Source organism: Odocoileus virginianus, chromosome 16, assembly GCF_023699985.2.
Source record: "Odocoileus virginianus isolate 20LAN1187 ecotype Illinois chromosome 16, Ovbor_1.2, whole genome shotgun sequence".
Classification (NCBI taxonomy): Eukaryota; Metazoa; Chordata; class Mammalia; order Artiodactyla; family Cervidae; genus Odocoileus; species Odocoileus virginianus.
The window spans coordinates 2,256,563-2,281,101 of NC_069689.1; the positions used below are offsets into that span (position 1 = coordinate 2,256,563).

General features: G+C 38.2%; 1 protein-coding gene across 13 annotated transcripts in view; it reads left to right on the forward strand.

Annotated features, from left to right (window-relative positions):
• PEAK1 (pseudopodium enriched atypical kinase 1) overlaps positions 1-24,539 on the forward strand; it is a 309,415-nt gene that overhangs the window by 222,579 nt on the left and 62,297 nt on the right. For all 13 annotated transcript variants that reach the window (XM_070477603.1, XM_070477609.1, XM_070477601.1 and 10 more), the window contains one exon: positions 17,892-21,148. In XM_070477603.1, coding sequence (XP_070333704.1) covers positions 18,006-21,148 — 3,143 coding nt within the window. In that variant the 5' untranslated portion in view covers positions 17,892-18,005. The remainder of the gene's footprint in view (positions 1-17,891; positions 21,149-24,539) is intronic.

Genomic DNA, 24,539 nt, shown 5'->3' on the forward strand with positions numbered 1-24,539 from the left:
TCATGGGGTCGCAAAGAATCAGACATGACTGAGCAACTGAACAATAATGACAAAACTAAGATTTGGGGTGCTTTTCCTTTCTTCTATCTTTGTTTATTCTCCAAGTTTGCTATAATAGGTGTTTATTTTATAATTGAATAAATAAACTTGTAAATAATAAAACCATGTGTATAAAGATATTTCTAAAATATATTTCAAACTTCTGCTGTTTTCCTCCCTTTTTAAATATAGGATACCAAACAGTTTAACATTTTCTTGATATCTTGCTATAATTAGTATCAGTGTCAATCACAGTGCTATTCTAGAAAATATGGTGATGCTGTTAAGGGATATAGGGGCTTGTTTGCCCCACACTGAAATGCTGTTTGAGTTCTTAAGTTTGGGGGGGTTTATTATTGTTGTCCCCCCCCCTTTGTTGTCAGTAATCACTTGTCACTTCTGTCTGAATTCTTCTGTCCCCTTATAAGTTATCTTGATCTCTGAAACCAGATAATAAAGCATCATTTATTCATCTGTTCAAGAAATATAAAGTACCAAAACTGTGTAAGAAATGTCTCCCGTCTTCAAGGAGCTAAGTGTAGTGAGTGAGAGAGAGAGAAAGTTGTATTCAAACAGTCATAAATACCATAGAATGGGAAATTTGAGGAGGAAACAGTTAATTCTAAGAGGATGATCCGCAGCTTCACAGGGGAGTTGGCATTTGACTGAGGCATGAAAAGCTTTGTAGAATGTTTGAACAGTTGTTATATGGTAGACATGTAGAAGATGATTTTTTTTAAAGGGTAAGACAGTATCTGATCACAGAAGAGCATTATACTCTGAAGGGTTCAAATAGATTATATAGACATCTGAGAACCAGTCATGATTTTATGAAGAAATTGGTAAAGTGGTAAAAATTTGTTTTTTAGAAGAATTAGGAGACAACAGAATACTGTCTCAGTATTTCAAAGAGGAATAAAATCTGGGACTTAAGCTGGCAGAAACTGTATATCATATGAGAAGGACCAGGAGAGGGGTCAAGTTGACCTAGCATAAATGTCTACTGAAGTTGTGATACCATTAATTGTTATAGTGCTCAGAAAAAGATGGAGCATATTTTGGAGGAAAGACAACTAATTTTGTTTAGAGTGGTCTAACAGATAATTGGAAGCTGAAGTCTGCAACTTCAGAGCACAGGAATAAGAAGTGGAGATTCTTGGAAGATACTGCACTCTTATATGTTTGGGAATAGACAAGGTTACAGAAGAGATGATTAGAAAGAAAGTCTTTTGTAAAGAGTGATAATGAAGGGGGCATCTTTTTGAAAGTGCAGTGGGGTACACATATCTCCACTCAAATAAATTAACATTGTTATCTCAGTGAATTCATAGTAAAGTGGATAGGGAGTGTACAAATCAAGGGCAACATGAGAGATAGTTATACTTCACCACTCATAAGTAGAGCATTCATTATTATTTATGTACAAAATTACTGGCTTGAGTTGATCAAGTTAAATTTGTGTGCAAACAGAAGAGTCCAGAAGTGAGACCTGAAGGCTCTTTTCTACTTTTTGTCTGGTTTTCAACTATGCCCTGAATAGGTAATCTTGCCAGATTAACTATGTCCATAGAAAAGAGTTGCTTCTTATTATACATGAGAAATATTTTTAATTGTTTGAGGTTGTTTAAGGACTGATACAGAATCCACCTGCAATGCATGAGACCTGGGTTCAATCCCTGGGTTAGGAAGATCCTTTGGAGAAGGGAAATGCTATTCACTCCAGTATTCTAGCCTAGAGAATTCCATAGACTGTATAGTCCATGGGGTTGCAAAGAGTTGGACACAACTGAGCAACTTTCACTTTCACTTTCAAGGACTCTGACTACAAGTCATTTCTTTCATTGTTAATTTTGATTGAAAGGGGAATTTACTGGTGGGCCAGTGGCTAGGACTTAAGTGCTGTCACTGCTGTGGGCCCAGGGGTTCAATTCCTGGTCAGGGACAGGGAACAAGAGCTGTGTGGCATGGCAAAAAAAAAAAAAAAAGAAAATTAGTGATTTAAATTGGCACTTTAACTGAAACTTGCATTTATATAATTTTGAATTGGTAGTAAATTTTAGAAACAATTTTAACGATATTCATGTTCGTTGTGTTGAATGTGTCTGTGTACAATGTGTATACAAGTGATCTGTGTACAGGAAAAAGACTCGGAAGGGTATATGGTAAGATTTTTGGTTTGGGGTTTTGTTTGTTTGCCTATCTGTATTTTCTGATTGCTCTCATAATATAAGGAATTAAGTTAGTTCTCATTTAAAAAAAAAAGGGTAAAGGCCAGGAGGCCTAGGGAGTTCAACAACTTGTATAAATTTATATCTAATTAGTAATGGCCTTTAGCTTTGTTCATCTGCACCTCTGAGAGTTCAGTCGATTGGTAGATTGTTATGATAGGAATGGAAATGCTACCCAATACTCTGGCAACGAACCACAAGGACCAGGAGCCCAATACCTGTTTAGGAATAGCTGGCATCCTACCTGTCACTTTACATTCAGAGAAGCATTGTCTGTCTGTAGTGGTCCAATGTTACACACCATAGGCATGTATGTTCACTGATAAGGAGATTAAAGACCTAGAATACTTTTGAGAGCAGTTTAGCTTTTCTTCTTTCTGATTGTGATCCTCTTTTTTATATACATTAACATCTAACAAACACCCTGGAGTCCAAGCTTTTGTTGTTTTCTTGAGACCAGCCCTAGAGGAAACCTGTTGGCATATGTTCATGCCCACCTGGATAATGTGAATCCTCTGACCACAGTTGACATCCTTCATGATCCATCTCTGGTCCTGTCACTCCACTTCCTCAGCCGAGGTTTTATTTTTCTGCCTTTTATCTATGCTAAAATAAAGTAACCAGAAAATTGTCACTTCGCCTTTCTCTTTCCTTCCCACATCTATGTCAGCATCCTGAATCTTTTGTATTACTCTCACTAAACCATTTGCACTCAACATTTAGAGTAAGGTTTATATAAGAAAACAGCAATTAAAGTATTTTTAATGGAAAAAATTTTAGATATGGACTACTTGGCTTTAGGCTATTATTTTCATTCAAACATCAGTTTTCTCATTTTCCACAGCTGAAGTAGTACAATTGTTGCTAACTTCACTGTCTACACTTCTCAGTATGCCTCTGGGAAAGTCATCCTGGGTCTTCATCTAGGGAGACCCCAGGGTCATCTTAAGTCTCTGTCCCTCTCTCCTAATGTCCAGCTGGCTGAAATGTACTGTTTATTTGGCCTCTCAAATTAGCCCCTGCCCATTAATTCCAACTGCCCGCATTAGTTTGGAGCCTTACCTGGTATGGTATTACGAAAATTGAGCCAACCACATTTCCTCTAACCTTCCTCTTAACAGTATATCCTTTCCATATCCACCTGAATTCTTAAAGCATAGTAATATTGTATTACTCTGCTGCTCGGCAGCTCCTTCCTGATAAAATCTGAGAGCATCTCTCGAAAATAATGCAAAACACAGGTCCAAAATAGGATGCTAAAGTTTCTTTGCAAATCAGTTGATTCAGAACTTGGAGTACATTTTCCTTGTAGAAACAATACATGGACATGGTAGATAGGTTTACAAAATAGCCAAAACTTTCAATTAAAGCATCCATAATTGAAGCCTCCCAGTTTAGTTAACAGTGTTTCCAGCTGGAATTTCAAGATGCAGTCCAAATATGTGTAGAAGGTAAGGAAGAGATCATTTCCCTTCCTATCCTCCATTGGATATAGAAATTTAATAAAGGAAGGAAGAACTAATATTTATTAAGTGCTTATTATTTATCAATCTCTGTTAGGCACTTTACATATTTTATCTTTTTTGAGACACAGTTGACATTTAACATTGTGTAAATTTAAGGTATGCAGTGTGTTGATTTGATACATTTATATATTACAATATGATTGCCACCATAGCATACCATAGAATTAGCTCACCCCACTATCACATCATATAATTATCATTTCTTTTTTGTGGTAGAACATTTAAGACCTAGTCTCTTAGCAGCTTTGAAGTATGTAATACAGTATTGTTGACTATAATCAGTATGCTCTGAATTAGACCCCCAAAACTTACTCATCTTCTAAGTATAACTACATCTCCCAATTCTCCTATCCTTCAGTCCCTGATAACCACCATTTGGGCTTCCCAGCTAGCTCAGTGGTAAAAAAAAAATCCACCTGCCATGCAGGAGATGCAGGTTCAATCCCTGGGTCAGGAGATATCCTGGAGAAGGAAATGGCAACCCACTCCAGTATTCTTACCTGGGAAATCCAATGGACAGAGGAGCCTGGCAGGCTATAGTCCATGGGGTCACAAAAGAGTCAGACATGACTTAGTGACTAAACAGCCACAGCAACCACCATTTTACTCTGTTTCTATACAATTGGGTTTTTGGGGAGTTTTTTTAGATTGTACATGTAAGTGATATAGTACTTGTCTTTCCTGTCTGACTTATCTCACTTAGCATAATAGCCTCAAGGTCTATCCATGTTGTCACAAATGGCAGGATTCCTTCCTTCTCATGGCTGACTAATATGTTGTATATATATATATATACACAACATCTTCTTTGGCTGTTCATCCTCTGATGGTCTTGTAAGTTGTTTCCATTTCTTGTCTATTGTAAATAATGCTGCAGTAAATGTGAGTACAGTTATCTTTTCAGTAAATTGTTTTCATTTCCTTTGGATGTATACCCAAGAAGTGGAATTGCTGGATCATATTTGCAGTCCTATTTTTTTTAATTTTGAGGAACCTCCATACTATTTTGCATAGCGGCCTAACCAACTTACATTCCCATCAGTGGTGCACAGGAATTCCCTTCTTTCCACATCCTCATCAATACTTTTATCTCTTGTCTTCTTAATGATAGCCATAACAGATGTGAGATGATATCTCACTGTGGTTTTGATTTGCATTTCCTGATGACTAATGATGTTGAGCATCTTTTCATATACTGATTGGTCATTTGGATGTCTTCTTGGAAAAATATCTGTTCAGTTCTTCTGCCTATTTTTACATCATATTTTTTATCTTTGTGTTATTGAGTTGTGTGAGTTCTTTATATATTTAGATATTAACCCCTTGGGCTTCCCAGATGGCACTAGTGCTAAAGAACCCACCTGGTAAAGTGGGTAAACTGGGTAAAGAACCAATGCAGGAGACACAGGAGACGTGGGTTCGACCCCTGGGTCAGGAAGATCCTCTGGAAGAGGGCATGGCAACCCACTCCCGTATTCTTGCCTGGAGAATCCCCTGGACAGAGGAGCCTAACAGGCTACAGTCCACAGGGTCACAAAGAGTTGGACTTGACTGACGCGACCTAGCATACACACATGCATTAACCCCTTATCCAGTATATTGTTTGCATATATTTTCTCCCATTCTGTAGCTTCTTTCTTCATTTTATTGATCGTTTCTTTTGCTGTACAGAACTTGTTAGTGTGATGTAGTTCCACTTGTCAATTTTTGCTTTTGTTGCTTGTACCTTTGATGTCATATCCAAAAAACTGTTCCCAAGACCAGTGTCAAAGAGCTTTTTCCCTGTGTTTTCTTCTAGAGGTTTAACAGTTTCAGATCTTATGTTCAAGTCTTCAATCCATTTTGAATTGATTTTTGTGTGTGGTCTGAGATGGGGGTCCAGTTTCATTCTTTGCCATGTGGCTGTCCAGTTTTCCCAGCACTGTCTATTGATGAGACTGTCCTTTCTTCATTGTATTATTCTTGGCTCCTTTGTCATAAACTAATTGGCCATATATTCCTGGGCTTATTTCAGAGTTCTCTGTTCCATTTGTCTATATGTCTGTTTCTACTGTTTTAGTTACTATAGCTTCACAGTATACTTTGAAATAAAAAAACATGATGCCTCTGCCTTTTTCTTTCTCAGGATTGCTTTGGCTATTCAGGGTCTTTTGTGTTTCCATACAAATTTTAGGGATCATTTTTTTTTTCCCTGTGGGAAAAAAAAAATGCCATTAGAATTTTAACAGGGACTACATTGAATCAGAAGGTAAGAGCCTAAATTGTTATTTTGAAATCAGTTGTGTTTCTACACACTAACAATGAAATATCTGAAAAATAAAACAATCCCATTTATGATGGTATCAAAGACAATAAAATAGTTAGGAGTAATTTTAACCAAGTGGAAGTGAAAGATCTGTACAATGAAAACAATATTTTTTTGAAAGAAATTGAAGAAGACTCAAGTGGAAAGATATTCTGTGTTTGTGGATTAGAAGAATTAATATTGTTAAAATGTCCTTACTACCCAAAGCCATCTATAGATTCAGTACAATCCCTGTATATGTTCACTTAATTCATTTTAACGACAATTCTATGGGGGGTAGGTGATTATTACACTCCTTTAACAGATGCTTAGCAAATTAATAATGTAAATGAGATCAGGAAAGGAATGATTACCTGACATACGAGAATATTGTTTTTAAGCACTGCTTTTCAAACTTCAGTAATTTATAGGTTCCTTTTAACTGATTTTAAAGCTACAATCTTTTAGGTACATTATTATTATAATTTTACCTAAATAGGAACAAATATAAAATTAGGTATAAATTCTTTATGCTTATATTTCTTATGTAACTGTACACTAAAACAAATTTAAAAGTAAAGAACCCTGAGAAAAAAGCCTGTAAAACTAATGAAATTCAAATTAACAACACTATTTTTATATAATAGATGATATTGTGGTGAAACAATTGCTGCTCACAATGTGAATACGGAGGTGCCTGCAACCCCACTGGTTTTTTGGGCAGCTTTCTTTACCATTGGCTCTCTTCTTCTGCCACACTTCTTTCCAGACTATTGAAAATTCAGGACTGGTACAATGTGCAGTGACTGTACCATGATGTCATTTTGGTCTTTACTTAGTGGAGCTGTGTCATTTACATATTAAGTGAACCTCTTCTTTTCTCATTATTCCTAACAATTAAAGTAGTGTGCTTGATACTGGCTCAGGTTAGAAAAACAAATATGTATATTTGTAATACTGTTACAAATCACGATTCTGTGCTGAGTTAATAAGTGGCCATTGTAGTGTTCCATCTTATGTTTACTTTAGATTGTAAACTTTGGTTTCAGTTCAATAGAGGGGCTGTTTTGGAGTACTCATAGACCCTTAAAAAATACATCCTGGATCCCAGGTTGATACTCTTGATGTATTTTAAGCCATTATTTATTTATGTGGTGGTTATTCAGTCACTAAGTTGTGTCTGACTCTGCAACCCCATGGACTGCAGCACGCCAGGCCTCCCTGTCCCTCACCATCTCCTGGAGTTTGCCCAAGTTCATGTCCATTTAATCAGTGATGCTATCCAACCATCTTATCCTCTGCCACCCTCTTCTCCTTCTGCCTTCAATCTTTCCCAGGATCAATCTTTTCCAGTGAGTCTGCTGTTTGCATCAGGTGAGCTTCAGCTTCAGCATCAGTCCTTCCAATGAGTATTCAGGGTTGATTTTCCTTAGGATTGACTGGTTTCTTATATATTAGAATAATCTTCCAAATACTTCTAACAGGAAAGACTGTTAAGCTAATTTATTATGATATCTCTATGATAACTCTTTGAAAGCAATAAATTTATATTTATTTAAAGTATTGTATAACTCAGACTTTCATTAATTTAGAAGTACTTTTTTCTCTTTAGAATTCAAGTTATAAATGTTTTACGGAATGTACTGTTACTCTGTTCTGTAACTGGGATGGTAAATTTTAGTTTGACTGGAAAAATAATGCCTCCTACCAAATGTACAAGTCATGCAAGATGATAAAGAATAAAGCCTCCAGAAATGGTGAAGCGTGATAACAAAGGACATTATCACTTCCCCTGATTATGTTGCTGTAAGCATTCAAGTGGGATTTCTCTCAAAATGATTGGCTCTTTCTTGGTTCTCTTTCCTTCCCAACCTCTTTGTCCCCTCCTTTTCTTCTTTCTCTTACCTTTGACTCTTTCACTTCCTCATTTTCCCTCTTTCTTATTCCCTTCTTTCAAACCAGAGATCACCTATCTTTTCACATCTCAATTAGTCTACTGTCTAGCTTTCTTCATTTGACAGTAGACAGCAGTGGAGAAGAATACAGTAAGGAGCTTCTAACAGCATCTCACCAATTGCTCTCAATCAGCCACTTCATAGGCCCTTCCAAATAAGGATGGTTCCTGACTCAGGTTGGTCTAAATGAAAGAGCATACTTAGTTTGCCTCAGAATATTCACTCCAATACTCTGAAGTACAAAGAGAAAAAAAAAAAAAACCAAACAGCACCACCTTTGGGGTAGCCCAGGTAGCTATTTGGCTCTTAGTTTTACTCCTAACTTGCTCTGCAGTGAGTACGTGGACCCTGCAATCTCAGGAGTGAGCTGGGGATGGTGGGGGTGAGCCTACTTCTAAGACTGCTTTGCTCAAGATGGAATTCCACTCTGATAAGCAGTGCCTCTGTTGCTGACTGAACTGTTTTTCAGGCACCACCATGCTTACCTTTAAAGCAGCCTCCAGATACCATAGGTAGCTGAACTCTACCACTTATATGTGCATGGATTCATCCATTCTGGCTCTGCCATGTTAGCTATGTGACCTTGGACAAGCCTTAGTTTCTTTATCAGTGAAGTGGGGCTATACACATCGTAGAGTTTTATGAGAATTAAGAGTTTTCATGGGTAAAGAGCTTTAAATGGTGCCTGGCATTAGTAATAAATGCTGGCTAAAATTGCTTTTATTCAGGAAGCACTTATTTAGTATCTGCTATATTCCAAGCAGTCCAAGAGATTTAGAGATGAAAAAGACACAGGCCTGCCTTCTGGGGACCTATATAATATAACATGGTCTTACAATAAAGGTATATTTAGGGTAAAGCTTCATCGCAGGTAAGTTTTGAACTGGGTCTTGAAGGGTAAACAGGCTGTTGCCAAATGGAACAGCATTAGAGAATATACATTCCAAGCAGAGGGAATCATTTGTGACTAGAGTAAAACTGAAAAATACTATGGAGTCCTTGACTGTTATTAGATAACATTTTAACCTGCTCTCTGATGCCTACCTTCTTACCTAGAGGTCTGAAGTGGGTTCAGTGAACATTTTGGAAATTATAATCTTATAACTAGCTGTTATCCAATTTATAATAGTAATAATTATTGTTATTATTATTATTTAACTGATTCATCAAAGAGTTTGAACTGAAAAAAATATGTCAGGACCTTAGCAGTGCCTCTTTACAGTGACGCATCTGCTGTTGCACAATTCTTATCCTGAGATGACTACCATGTGACAGGAACAGTAAATTGTTAGAAAAAACTTGTGGTTAGAACAACTGGAAGTGGGTGGTCTTCCTCCTTTCAGCAGAGCTTTTTAGTTAAGTTTTCTAAATTAAGTAGGTCTTACCTTGGTTTCTTCTTTAGACAGAAGAACCTTAAGTCTTAAGATCTTGCCTATTCTTATCATTAGGAAAGAACTGTGATTTTTTTTTTCCTTTGGTCAAATCTCAATTTAAGAAGGTTTCTTTTATTCATGGAATTTCCATTTATGTGCCAAATTCAAGCTGTGTTTTATCTCCTACAAAGCCTTTTCCTGCAGCTTTGCTTTCACTTCCTTTCCCCACCCTTGTAGTCATATACTGAAGAGTTTGGCAGCTGGTTGAGGTATGGTCAGCATTTTTCACTGTGAAAGGAGGAAAGGTTGGAAACAGTGACGTGGGGATGCTTGTCACATTTTCCTTTCCTTTTTTATTTAAGTGACCCGCTCATTCCATTACAAAAGCCTAATGAGAACCTTGGCTTGTAAATTTTACTTTAGTAGCCTGAAACTGGACTACAGTAATGTGTTGGATGACATATAAGCAATAGTTTCTCAGTGAAGAGTATCCTTAAAAGCCCATGTAAAACAGTGAGAATTCTTGATTCTGCCCCTTTGACAGTATGACAGGTTTTATGAAGAGAGATAATGGGCTCTGGGAGTCACAGGATTGGGGAAGTAGCTGAGCAGTCCATTCTCCATCCTCATTTATTAACAGATTCTCCTTGGATGCCTTTAGGAAATACTCTGCTTACGGCATTTAGTATACCACCAGCACACTCTCACCTTCTTCACTGACTTGGAAATTGCATCTAGCTTAAGGAGCTCTGGCTCTTTCTGTGGGCCTGTCTATTCCAAGTTTGAGATCCTATGTGGATTTGGCTGTCTTGTATGAAATCTGCTTGAAACTGTTGGACTAGAAGCAAACTAATTATGTCATTGACTGTATAGCAGTAGAAAGAGTAAAAAACAGTAATAGATTCTTTAAAATCTGTCATGATTAGAAGTGAAATAAGCTACCCATGAACAGCTTCATCTATAGCCCGAAGAGTTTTGGCCTTGAAAACTGTCAAATATAAAATCAGATTTTAGATCATGGAATCCTGGCTAGCTCCTAGGGGCAACTTCAGCCATTACACTTTCTCATTGAGCATTTCATCTGCAGGATTTGCTTTGAGATTATAAGGGATGTGGAGGCCAATGAGTTTTTCCTTATCCAACGTTCCATTTGATGCTCCATAGCTGACCTGTTTTGGCAAATAAATAGAAGACACCAGGGTAGACTGTCATATATCCTTGCTTAAGTGCCTCGGGAGACACATTTTTTATTTCTCAAGCATGACTTTGGTGGCTAGAGTTTCCCATTTTGGAGGTGTCAGTGTTGAGCAGACAAAGCTGCTAGTTATTGATTGCCATTGAAGTCATTTCACAAAGGCAGTAAAGCCCAAGGACTGCTTTTTGGATAGAGCTACAACTGGTGTAGCTTCTCTTTATAAGAGCCTGTTATAAGTTAAAATAGTTTTGACAGTGTCTTTAAGTGCACATCTTTGTCTCCAAACATAATTAGTGTTGAAAAATGAAACCCTTATAGTTAAGCCTTTGTGACTTAGACAGCAGCTCCATCTGGTGCTTGCTAAAGGTGTTTGCTTGGTTCATCTCTTGGTTTTATAAGATTGAATACAGATGTACACAGAACTTATAAAAGAATGTCAAATCCAAGGCTTCAGATTTATTGATGGGTTTCTATTGCACACAGCACTGACATAAGCTGATTGTGTTCCTGGTGAATCTCATTTGTCTATGCTGTTGATAATGTGATAGCTGCTAATCAACTCAGCAGCATCTCTTGACTGAATTAACTTATATACACTCAAAATGGAGAATTATTTTCACTATCTCTCTACCAGCCTTGGAAAAAGAAAATATACTCTACTACTTACAAAGAGAAAATTTAATCCCTCTCTTTCATCAGTGGATTTAACTTGGTTAACAAGATATTAGACTGGGATGCCGTATTCTTTGTCATCAGTACCACATAGGCTAAGTAGACAGGAATTTTTTTTTTTTAAGATTCTTGATAACTGAAATGAACTTCCGCACACTGCTAATAGAAGTCACTTCTGAATAATAGGATTATGCATGATTTCATTTTCTTTATGCTTTTCTGACTTTTCACAGTGAGCAAAATAAGAACAGAACAAATATCTTATATAGCAAAAGAAAAAAGTAATTTAAAGACAGAACATCCTGTAGGTAGCTATAGCCTTGAGTTGCTGTTCTCAGTCTTTCTCATTCATTTGTGTGATCTTTTCTGGGCTTCAGTTTCCTTTGTCAATAAAACAGAAGAATTGAACTAAAGGTCTGCTCAAGTTTAACATTCTAAGGTTTGTAATTATTAATATCTGCCTCTTTTTTCCCCTCTTTTCAGCCTCTCTCACTCCCCTGTGTCTGTTTCCAGTATTTGTAGTCAACATGATCTAGTTTTTGCCATCTTAAAATAGGGAAATCCTTTCGAGACCTCCTCCCCCATACTCCCAGCTCTTTCTTTCTTCTACCTCCCATTTAAACTTTGCCAAAAAGTTATCTAAAATTACTCTCTCTTGTCCCTCTTTGACTCACCACAGTCTGCTTTCCATCCCTGCCACTGCACCAGAATAATCTGGGCTGAGATCACCAGTGAGCTCACAGTGCCAAGTCCAGTAGGCATATTCAAGTTCTCATTCTCTGTTACCTCTCAGCAGCATTTGAGGTCCACACAATGAAATCTTATCTGGCTTCTCTGTTATTACCCTTAGGGCTGTTATATTTGAGTTTACTCTGGGGGTTGTCCTCTTCTCCCTGGGTCACCCACCAAGGCTACCTCCCGAGCTCACTCTGTTCTCCTTTTGGCCTAGCTGTTCCTGTGGTAGGAGTTCCCAAACAGACAAGAATAGCAGAATTCCCTTGTGTCCCAGACTTCTGAACTCAACTGCTTGCTCTGTAGTATGCGGGCTAACAAATTACGGACTCGTAATCTTCCCTCCAAAAGTTATACCGCCTCCAAAATCATCAGTCTCAATAAATGGCCCTACAAATCACTTGAATACATAAACCTAAAACCTCAATGTCTAAAATCCAGGGTTTCATCGTATACCTTTATCCACTTTCCTTGAAGCTACATCCTCATACAGATCCTTGCCATATCTTATTTTGCCCACAACTGCCCTTTAAACAGTCTCCTGGCCTCCTGTACTGTTCTCCCCCAGTCCATTCTCTATACAGCAGCCAGAACTGTCTTTTATTTTTTTAAGTCGGGTTTATTGAGGTTTGATTTATATATAACAAAATGCCTTTTTAAAAAGTGTACAGTTCTATGAGTTGTGACAAATGCATGCAAGCATATAACTACCACCATACAATATTTGGATTGTTTTCAGTTTTTACCTGTCAACCTTTGCATACAGTATTTAGTGTAAACACAAGTTTTCATACCTGGGAATGTAATCGCTGGGTTACCTGGAAAGTTTATGTTTAACTTTATGAGAAACTGCCAAACTGTTTTCTGAAGTCACTGAACTATTAACATTCCCACTAGCACTGGGTAAGTATCTCAATTGCTCCATATCACATCCTCCTTAACCCCAGTTTTTGGTTTTAATTTATTTTAATTATTCCAATAGATGTATGGGAGTACTTACTGTAGCTTTAATTTGTATTTCTGTATGACTAATGATATTTAACATCTTTCCCATATTGATATGCAATCCATTTACCTTTGGTGGAGTATCTGCTCAAATCTTTTGCATTTATTTTTATTGGATTTGTTTTCTTGAATTTTGAAAGTTCTTTGTATATTCTGGATACAAAGTCCTTTGTTAAATATGAACATTGCAAAAAATTTCTTATCTGTGGCTTGTCTTTTTATTCTCTTATCAGTACCTTTGTCAGAACAATTTTAGAAAAGACTAAATTATCAGTTTTTTTCGCTATGGATCATGCATTTAGTGTTGTGTCTAAGAACTCTTCTTATCCCAAAGTTGCAAAGAATTTTTCCTATATTTACTTTCAAAAGTTCTGTAACTTTACATTTTATACTTAGATCTGTGATCCCTTTTGAATTCATTTTTGTGTATGAGGTGTGACTGTAGATTAAGGTTCATGTTTTTGCCTATGGATATCCAGTTTTTCTAGCACATTTGTTGAAAGGTATCCTTTTCATTTTAATCAAAAATCAATTAACTATATTTGTGTGGATCTATTTCTGGTCTCAGTTCTCGTCTATGTCTGTTCTGATCTATATCCAGGATCAGCAACCTTTTTCTTTAAAGAACCAAATCATAAATATTTTAGGTTTTGCAGGTGAAAAAGCAGAAACCAAGATATTATTATGTAGGTACTTATATAACAAGAAAGAAAATACATTTCCATGAATTTTCATTACAAAATTCAAAATGCAAAAATTGAGGATAGTTTTTTTTTTTTTTTGTAAGACAGCTCTACTTAATAAGAAGAATGGAATTCTTTTATAGGAGAGGGATAAATAGTTTGTGCTAATATCAACAATGATTAATTTTGCTTCATTCCGGTTCAAAATTAGTGTTTCCTGTCATCAAAGTTGATTACAAATATTTATTAATGCATATCTGTATGAAATTTCACATTTTTATCTTTGAAAATGTCTTTTCATACAAGTGATTCATGTGGCAGTGGAAATGAAATTTGTGGAGTGCTGAAAAGCACTACAAAGTGATGAGGGTGCTACATAGTCTGTCATAACTACTCAGTTCTCCACTGTAGCACAAAAGCCACCATCAGTTCAGTTCAGTTCAGTCACTCAGTCATGTCCGACTCTTTGCGACCCCATGGACTGAAGAACGCCAGGCTTCCCTATTGATCACCAACTCCCGCAACTTGTTCAAACTCATGGCCATCGAGTCGGTGATGCCATCTAACCATCTCATCCTCTGTCGTCCCCTTCTCCTCCCGCCCTCAATCTTTCCCAGCATCAGGGTCTTTTCCAATGAGTCAGTTCTTCACATCAGGTGGCCAAATATTGAAGCTTCAGCATCAGTCCTCCCAATGAATATTCAGGACTGATTTCCTTTAGGATTGATTGATTTGATCTCCTTGCAGTCCAAGGGACTCTCAAGAGTCTTCTCCAATGCCACAGTTCAAAAGCACCAATTCTTCGGCGCTCAGCTTTTTTATGGTCCAGGTCTCACATCAAACATGACTGCTGGAAAAACCATAGCTTTGACTAGATGGACATTTGTCAGCAAAGTAATGTCTCTGCTTTTTAATACGCTATCTAGGTTGGTCATAGCTTTTCTTCCAAGGAGCAAAGGTCTTTTAATTTCATGGCTGTAGTCTGCAGTGATTTTGATGCCCAAGAAAATAAAGTCTGTCACTGTTTCCATTGTTTCCCCATCTATTTGCCATGAGGTGATGGTTTGAGTTTTAAGTTTTAAGCCAGCTTTTTCACTCTCCTCTTTCACTTTCATCAAGAGGCTCTTTAGTTCCTCTTCACTTTCTGCCATAAGGGTAAACAATATGCAAACAATTGGACCTGCTAAAACTTTGTTTATGGGCACTGAAATCTGAATTTCATATAATTCTAACTTGTCACAAAATAATACTTTTTAATTTTTTTCAACCATTTAAAAATTTTAAAAACATCTTTAGCTTATGAACATACAAAAACATGCAATAGACTAGATTTGCCCTATGGGTTGTAATTTGTTTATCCCATTTCTCTCATCTATACATATTTCTATCTTTTTGCCAGTTCTACCTTGTCAGGATTACTATAGCTTAAAAGTCTTGAAATCTGGTAATATGAGTCCTCCAACTTTGTTCTTTTCTGAAATTATTTCCAGCTATTTTAGTTTCTTGGCCTTCCCATATACATTTTAGAATCAACTTGATGATTTCTACAAAAAATGCTCTCAGGTTTTGGTTGGAATTACGTCGAATCTGCAGAGCAACTTAGGGAGAATTGACATCTTAACAACACTGAGAGAACTTGATATATTTCCTCTATTTATTTAGGTCTTTGATCTCTTTAATCAGTCTTTTATTTTTTTGCATATAGGTTTTGCACATACTATATTGGACTTATATACCTAAGTATTTCAGGTTTTTTGGTTAAAGCTGTCTTTTTTAAACGCAGATTATGTCATTTTGTTTCCCTGTTTAAAACCCTGTAGTGGGTTCCCACTGCCCTTAGGAAACTCTATACTTTAAAAGGCTATAAAAGGCCCCACGTGATCTGGACCCTGCTCTCTTTTTCAGCCTAATTTTATATTCTATTGTTCCCCTTGCTCAAAATGTTTCAGTCTAAGAATAGCAAGAAATGGTTTTATCAACCAAAGGATATAGCTTTTAGAACATTTGAAAGAGTAAATAAATACTTTCAAACAAACACTTGAAAAATATATTTTAACTTTATTGAAAAAAGACATTTCATGATCTCCAGCAAAGAATGAACTTAGATTTTGGCCAAGTCATTGGACTCTCTGTGTGGAATTCTTTGATCTTTGTCTGCATTTCTTCCACTGAGGCAGAGTGCTCTGTGAGTGTTGTTTACAAGGGATGTAGCTTTGTATATATTAGCTAAAGAAAATGTTCTTTCGTTTCTTATAAATGTGCTGAAACTTGACGAAAGATTGTGTTTCTGACAAACCAAAGATTCTGGTCACTGTCATTGTCCATGAATGAAGTTAAACTTTCCAGCTATTAAAATAGTTCTTACATGTACATGCCCACTGCCAGCATTATTATAATATCCAAAGTGGAAATGTAAGAATGTAGTGGGAAGGTCTGTAGCACTGTGTCAAAGAGAGAGACGAGAGAGAGAGCCACATGATTTTTTTTTTTAAGATAAGCCACAAAACTAGCACATTTAATAAACCAGTGTTTATCCAGCTCCTTGCTATTGTTGTCTAGTTACTAAGCCATGTCTTAAGTCTCTGCAACCCTGTGGAATGTAGCCCACTAGGCTCTTCTGTCCATGGAATTTCCCAGGAGGAGTACTGGAGTGGGTTGCCATTTCTTCTCCAGGGACTCTTCCTGACCCAGGGATCAAACCTATGTCTCCTGTATTGGCAGGCAGATTCTTTACCACTGAGCCACCAGGGAAGCCCATCCAACTCCTTACATTAGACATATAGAAATGAATAAGATATAGCCCAGGCTTTAAAAAGTTCAAAAACTAGTGAGAAAACAGACAATTAAAAGTGAAAGTGCTTGTTCATGGAGATATGTCTAAGTGACTTTGATGGTACCAAGGAAAAATGAGTAGCCAAGCCCAGTGGGATTTAGAGTTTGAAAAGACTAGTTGATTTTTAAGATGTAAGGCTAGAAGGGAGGCAAGGACTATATCCTGAAAACCTAAGAGGCTTGTATTTCATCCTGTAACTCAAAGGTTCCAACACCTCAGTGTATATAGGATTGCCTGGATAACTTGTTTAAAGATCAGATTCCTGGAGTCTTCCCTAAGAGACTGACTTTGAGTGTTTTCCCAGGTGGTTCTTACCCATCTAGCAACCCCTATCTGACATTTTGGAGCCAATGCATTAGGTAATATTGAACCACAGCATAGTTAAGCTAGGTAATATGGTGATCATATTAGCATTATAGAAAAAACAATCTGATAGTAGTAGAGAATGTTGGAGTCACCTGAGAATTCACTAAATGCAAATTTCTGATGCAGCAGGACGGGGATTGAACTTTAGACACTACATTTCTAACAGCCTTCAAGATGAGGCTGATACTACTCTACTAAGGACCATAGTTTGAGTAACAAAGGTAGAGAGGTTAGATTGGGATGGGATGAGGCTACTGGCATGGAGATCAGTTAACAACCTATTGTAGGAATCTAGGCAAAAGATGGTGAGTATCTGAACTACCAGCAGTGTCTGGTAATGGGAAGGAGTTCCAGTGAAATGTAATAAATGAAGTTGGCAAGACTAATTTACAAAAGGATTTAGGATGTGCAGTTAGAAGTGTGGGGAGAGGTGTCAAAAATGATCTGAAGGTTGAAGCTTAGCTATCTAGGTAGATGATAGTGGCAGTCGCTGAATTAGGATAAAGACAGAGGAAGAAGGTGGCCTGGAGGGTAGAGGAGGGCTGTTTAGAGTATAAAAGCATCTTAACAGTTGAGGAAAGAGGTGGCCAAAAGATTAGTCCTGGATACATTGTGTTTGAGGAGTCTATGAGGTATCCAAACATAAAGGGTAGGCAAAAGAAGAGGAACCCACAATGGACTAAGAAGTTTTAGGTTGGAGGAGAACAGAAAGAATGGTTTCATTTCCAGGAGGGGAAGCTCACAGTATCACTGTCACAGAGACATCAAGTGAAATATTATATATACTTGGTTCAATGAGAATGCATAAAATTATGGTTTAAAAACTAGCATTTCAAAATGCTGATTAACTAAAGAGAGTTCATAAAGTGACCAAATTAGTTTACTTCTCTGTCTTTTGATTTAAGGAAAATAGGAGCCAATATTTTCTAATCATTCATCATAATAAACCTCATAGTACCTTTTCCATTCAGATTTTCTTCTCTCCCCCTTCTGCCATCAGGTTGATCACACTTACAGGAGCTGCTAAGGAACACAGGGGAGGTGAAAACTAACAGATGAACGTTTTGCCATGCACTGAAAGGAGAGCATTGTCTGTGAAGTTCTGTTTTTAAAAATGTCTGCTTGTAATACCTTTACTGAACACGTTTGGAAACCTGGTGAATGCAAGAACTGCTTTAAACCTAAAAGTTTACACCAGCTGCCCCCAGACCCTGAGAAGGCACCCATCACCCATGGCAATAAAACTAATGCCAACCACAGTAACAACCACCGAATCAGGAACACTGGAAACTTCCGGCCTCCTGTGGCTAAAAAACCCACCATCGCCGTGAAGCCGACTATGATGGTGGCAGATGGGCAAAGTGTGTGTGGTGAGCTTAGTATACAAGAACACTGTGAGAATAAACCTGTCGTCATAGGATGGAACCGAAACAGGATGGCCTTGAATCAGAAACCACTTAATAATAATAATGAAGATGATGTTGAAGGATTTAGCCATGTCCCTAAACCTTATGGGAATAACGATAGTGCAAAGAAGATTTCAAATAACAATAATGGACTAACTGAGGTATTAAAGGAGATAGCAGGCTTGGATACCACCCCTCAAATAAAAGAAAATGAGACTAACTCCAGAGAGACATTCTTAGGAAGAATAAATGATTGCTATAAACGATCCCTGGAAAGGAAGCTTCCACCAAGTTGCATGATGGGCGGGATGAAGGATACTCAGGGCAAGCACGTCATTCTGAGTGGGAGCACAGAAGTGATCAGTAATGAAGGGGGTCGATTCTGTTACCCAGAGTTTTCTAGTGGTGAAGAGAGCGAGGAAGATGTGCTTTTGAGTAACATGGAGGAGGAGCACGAGAGCTGGGATGAAAGTGATGAGGAACTGCTGGCCATGGAGATTCGCATGAGAGGGCAACCTCGCTTTGCCAACTTTCGGGCAAACACTTTGTCTCCAGTGCGATTCTTCGTGGACAAAAAATGGAATACCGTCCCCCTGCGAAATAAATCTCTGCAAAGAATCTGTGCTGTAGACTATGATGACAGTTATGATGAAATCCTGAATGGTTATGAAGAGAATTCTGTGGTCTCCTATGGACCAGGAAGCACTCAGAGCATGGTGTCATCTGACTCCACATCCCCAGATTCCTCTTTAACAGAAGAATCACGTTCTGAGACAGCCAGCAGTTTATCCCAGAAGATATGTAATGGGGGAATTGCTCCTGGTAACCCGGGAGATTCTAAGGACTTGAAGGAAAGTGAGCCCAATTATGAAAGCCTCTCTGGTAATGATCAGGAGAAGGACTCCTCACAAGCCTCTAAAAGCTCAGTAAAAGTTCCAGAGACACACAAAGCAGTCCTTGCTCTCCGATTAGAAGAGAAGGATGGCAAGATTGCCGTACAAACTGAGAAGCCAGAAAGTAAAGCCTCTACAGATATTGCTGGGCAGGCAGTAACCATAAACCTTGTTCCTGTGGAAGAGCAAGCAAAGCCCTACCGAGTTGTGAATCTGGAACAGCCTTTGTGCAAGCCGTATACTGTCGTGGATGTGTCAGCAGCTATGGCCAGTGAGCACCTTGAGGGCCATGCTAATAGTCCCAAGACTAAAAGCTCATCTTCTACTCCAAACTCTCCGGTGACATCACCTGCACTGACATCAGGACACATAAGTGCCCATTTCCAAAAATCCAGTGCCATTCGCTACCAGGAAGTATGGACTTCCAGCACCAGTCCACGACAGAAGATACCTAAGGTGGAGTTAATCAGCAGTGGGACTGGACCGAATGTCCCTCCAAGGAAAATCTGTCACAAATCAGCACCTACTTCACCCACAGCTACAAATGTTTCCTCCAAAACCATCCCTGTGAAGTCACCCAATTTGTCTGAAATAAAATTTAACAGTTATAACAATGCTGGTATGCCACCTTTTCCAATTATCATTCATGATGAGCCAACTTATGCTCGGAGTTCCAAAAATGCTATCAAAGTTCCCATTGTAATCAATCCAAATGCGTATGACAATCTAGCCATTTACAAGAGTTTTCTCGGAACCAGTGGAGAACTTTCAGTGAAGGAGAAAACCACAAGTGTAATAAGCCACACTTATGAAGAAATAGAGACTGAGAGCAAAGCGTCTGATAACACTACTAGCAAACCCACTGAATATCCCCAAGCTAAAGGGTTTTCAAACAGCACAGAGCGTAAAAGGGGCTCAGTGGCTCAGAAGGTTCAGGAGTTTAACAGCTGTCTTAACAGAAGTCAGTCTTCACCACAGAGAAGCTACAGTTCTAGCCACAGCTCCCCAACAAAGCTCCAGAGAACCACTCAAGAACCTGTGGCCAAAACAGAAAGCACTCAGGAGCCTCAGGTGGTGGGCAGTGTCAGTAGCACCCGAGAGAAAGCAAGCACCGTGCTTTCTCAGATTGTGGCTTCTATCCAGCCCCCACAGTCTCCTCCAGAAATGCCCCAGTCTGGCCCTAAAGCTTGCAGTGTGGAAGAGCTTTATGCAGTTCCTCCTGATGCCGGTGCTGCTAAGACTACACCGAAGAGTACACCGGTGCGCCCCAAATCTCTCTTCACGTCCCAGCCCAGCGCTGAGGCTGAAGCACCTCAGACCACAGAAAGTCCTACCACCAAACCACAGAAAGATCCACTCACAAAGCCGGTCGCCACCCCTCCCTCCAAATTAGTGACAAACCCCCAAAGCGAGCCACCAGCCCCCTTTCCCCCACCACGCTCGACCTCTTCCCCTTACCATGCAAGTAACCTTTTGCAGAGGCATTTCACCAACTGGACCAAGCCAACCAGCCCGACCAGGTCAACCGAAGCTGAATCAGTTTTGCACTCTGAAGGCAGCAGGCGGGCAGCTGATGCAAAACCTAAACGCTGGATCTCATTTAAAAGTTTCTTCCGCCGTCGGAAAACAGACGAGGAGGACGACAAAGAGAAAGACCGGGAGAAAGGGAAACTGGTAGGCCTGGATGGCACAGTCATCCACATGCTGCCACCTCCTCCAGTTCAGCGCCATCACTGGTTCACAGAGGCAAAAGGAGAATCCAGCGAGAAGCCAGCCATTGTCTTCATGTACAGGTGCGACCCTGCCCAAGGCCAGCTCAGCATAGATCAGGGCAAAGCCAGGGCAGAGCAGTCAGCAGTCACAGAGAAGAGTGGAGCAGAGGAGGGGTCACTACAGGACTCAGAGAAGAAGAAAAGGAATCATTCATCTCCATCACAGATTCCTAAGAAAATTCTCAGGTATGTAAAATCGACTTGTGGAATATAGGAATTTTTTAAAACATATTTTCAGCTGCTGAGTTGTTTGCATCTTTAAGATTGTATGAGAGCCATTTTTGTTTTGTAAATAGCACTCAGTGGCCATCATCTATCTTTATAACTGCATTCCAAGAGTAGAATATTATTAAAATGATCATATTGCACTGGACAAGTTTTATGGCTCTGAATCTTTAGCTAAAGTAGTCTGCTGCATTCTGGTAAATGCAGAGGAACTTTAACATAGAAAAACAAATTTGTAACACTTTACTAGCAATAAATAATATGTTACTTTGAAATGCTATGGTAGTATGAGGAAGAAACAAGATCAAATGAATAAATGGTCATACTATTCTTTACTTCACTGTAAGTGAAATCAAAATCTTTAAGCAATTTTTTTTTTTTTACTTTCACTAAGGTGTTATGTATATATGGATTATTTTTTAGGGGAATGTTTGTTCTTTTTACTTCTATCTCTTTCTGTCATATTTCATGTGTCGTGGAAAGGTTGGGGAAACAGCAAGCAGTTTATAGTTTTTTAACATGTAGGCGAAATAATAGAAGTTATTGAGATTGAGACCAAGTGGTATAACTGTCAATCCAACTAGGCAAACTGCACACCCACACCAGTTCTCTAAGCATCAGTTTACTTTAATACTTGAATACCTGTCCGTTGATCACCTACCCTTTATAAGTCATATCCCAAATATTTATATCAAATCCTTGTAATAGCCCTATAAGCTGAAAACCAGAGAAATTAAAAATTGGCCAGATTCACACATCTAGTAAATGTCAGAGCCAGAATGCAAACCCTGATCTGTCTCACTCTGCAACTTTTATTCTTCCTATAATGTTGCATTGCTAATGTACATAGAATCAAACAAAATTTTTATACTTTCACTTGTAATCATTCACATAAACGTTTACGTTTAGGAAGTGTAAGGTTTTTTCTTTCTCATTTGTATTTTAAGCAAACTTAATGTACTTCCAATAAGAACAAGGAACTGTTATCCAGGTTTGTAACAAATGGGATGATTTCCTTGTATCCCCTGCCCTTTTTACTCTTACAAAGATACACCCTGAGTATTCCATTCATCTGATTCTGCGTCTTCCTGCCTCTTGATTTACAGTGAGCCTTCTCTCCCAGGTCTGGCCTTCTCCCAGCAAAGACAGAAAACTCTGGTTCAGGACAGAGTCTCTCATCAGCTTTTCTTTAGAAAAATGTAAATAAAAATCAACCCTTAATGCCTTCATTTCTTCTAGCAAAATGCCAGGAAATTCTATATATATTCTTTGCTAAAATAAGCTTTTTATACATACCTGCAACTAGTTATCAAAATGCTAAGAAGTTACTATTTTCCTTAAATTCATGTAATAACAAAGCAAGTAGAATAGTGGTAATACATCTCTGGAAAGAATAGTCTTGTCATTGGTAGCTGAAAGTAGATGATAGAGTATTGTACTCCAGTAGTAATAAAACACATGTATTGCAGGTTGCTGTTTTATTTAGAAAAGAAGCAATTTAAACAGTACATGGCTGGAGTTACCTATGACAGAATGGCAGATGGTTCATGAAAATCAATAAATGTTTTTACTCCTCATTAAGTATGGTTGTGGTGTGTTTATCCACATCCTGGAAGGCAGAGTCAAGGAATAATTTGGCTTCTGTTCGGTGGAATGAGATTCTCTACTTCGGCTGCATGCCACCGTATGCGGGGATGAGGGTAGCCTGGACGCTTTGGCATGGCAGACCTCTTGCTAAACAGCTTATATTGTCAAAGGTTTGTTTGCATATAGGCCAATCATAATTTCTACAATGTATTAGTTCTTTACAGGTAGCATCCATTTATCCAAAAGATGCAGGGCATTTACCCCACTGTTTGTCAGATTTAACCATGCATCTCAATAACTGGAGGACTATTAAAACACAAATTGCCAGTCCAGGCCCCCAGAGTTGTTTGATTTGGTAGGTCTGAGTTGAGTCCTTCTAACAATTCCCAAGTGATGATGATGATGCTAATCTTGGGGCCATACTTTGAGAACCACTGGTTGTCCTCCCATTTTCAAGATATGTACTATAGTTTAAATAAAGAAATTTTGAGGCATTAAGCTTTTCTTAGAGGCACACTGGAATTTTCACATTTCATAATGTCCCAGACTAAGTAGAAAAAGAGATATTAGTGTTAAATAGGTTTTTTTAAATAAAAAAAGAGAGAGTTTAAAACTTGAATACTCATGTTGAAAAATATACACCATTTGCTTTTTCAATAATTATTCCATTTACTTGGATACACCATTAGTATTTACTTGAAACAACTTTGAGAGGAAAAACATTACTGTCAAATGTCAACATTTGTGTTTCCAGCTTGATGGCAACGTGATCATTAAATTACCATCCCATGGCTGGGAACACATTGCTGGAAGAAATGAAAATGCAAGTTTTTCTATAAGTAAATGAAGATTCCAAATCTGAATGGTACATAAAGAATGAAAAATACTGTACCAAAGGCCAAACCCTCGGCTCTGAAAGATGAGAGACTTTGTAGAGCCTTGCATTATGACTTGAGATTTTTACTAAGTTCATTTATTTGACTGTTCAAGGGGCATAAGTTGAATGTCTTAACTGTGCTGTCTATGTGCCATAGGGATAAACAGGGATAAAGATTATCACACTGCTGAAATAGTGGATGTGGGTTTGACTTCAGTTTCAGCTGTCTGTCTGGACCTTCAGTCTGTAATTAATTTGGGGATATAATAGTAACATGTAAAAGACTTAGCGCAGGGTCTGGCACATAGTAAGTGCTTAAAAATATTACTAGACCCTCTGCCCTCAATGTGATAAATGCTTAAACAATGTATGCTCAGAATGGCACAGAAGCACAAAAAACAGAGTGATTAAATCAGCTTAAAATACCTGAAGTCAGCTTCTCAGAAATGAAATACAAACCAAGGTATTAAATGACAAATGAGATTTTGCCAGCTGGCTGATGAAGACACTGTAGGCAAAGGAACAATATATGCAAAGTCACAGAGATGATGATGGCAAACAGAAGCAGGACAGGTGACTGGAAAAGAATAATGAATAAAGCAGTGGTTCTTCAGATGTGGTGCATGCAAGGTCAAATAGTGACCGTGAAAAAGTCACCATTTTCTTAATAATACCAAGACATTGTTTGTCTTTTTCAGTATGTTGACATTTGCAATGAAGATGCAAAAACAATAATGGGTAAAACCACTTACACCTGTGCAAATCAAAACCATGGCACCATATGGTACCAGTAGTTTTAGGAAAACAAACATCAGTTTTACTTAAGAATGTCCTTGATGAAGTAGCACATCATATTAAATCTCAACCCTTGAGTATGTATCTGTTAAA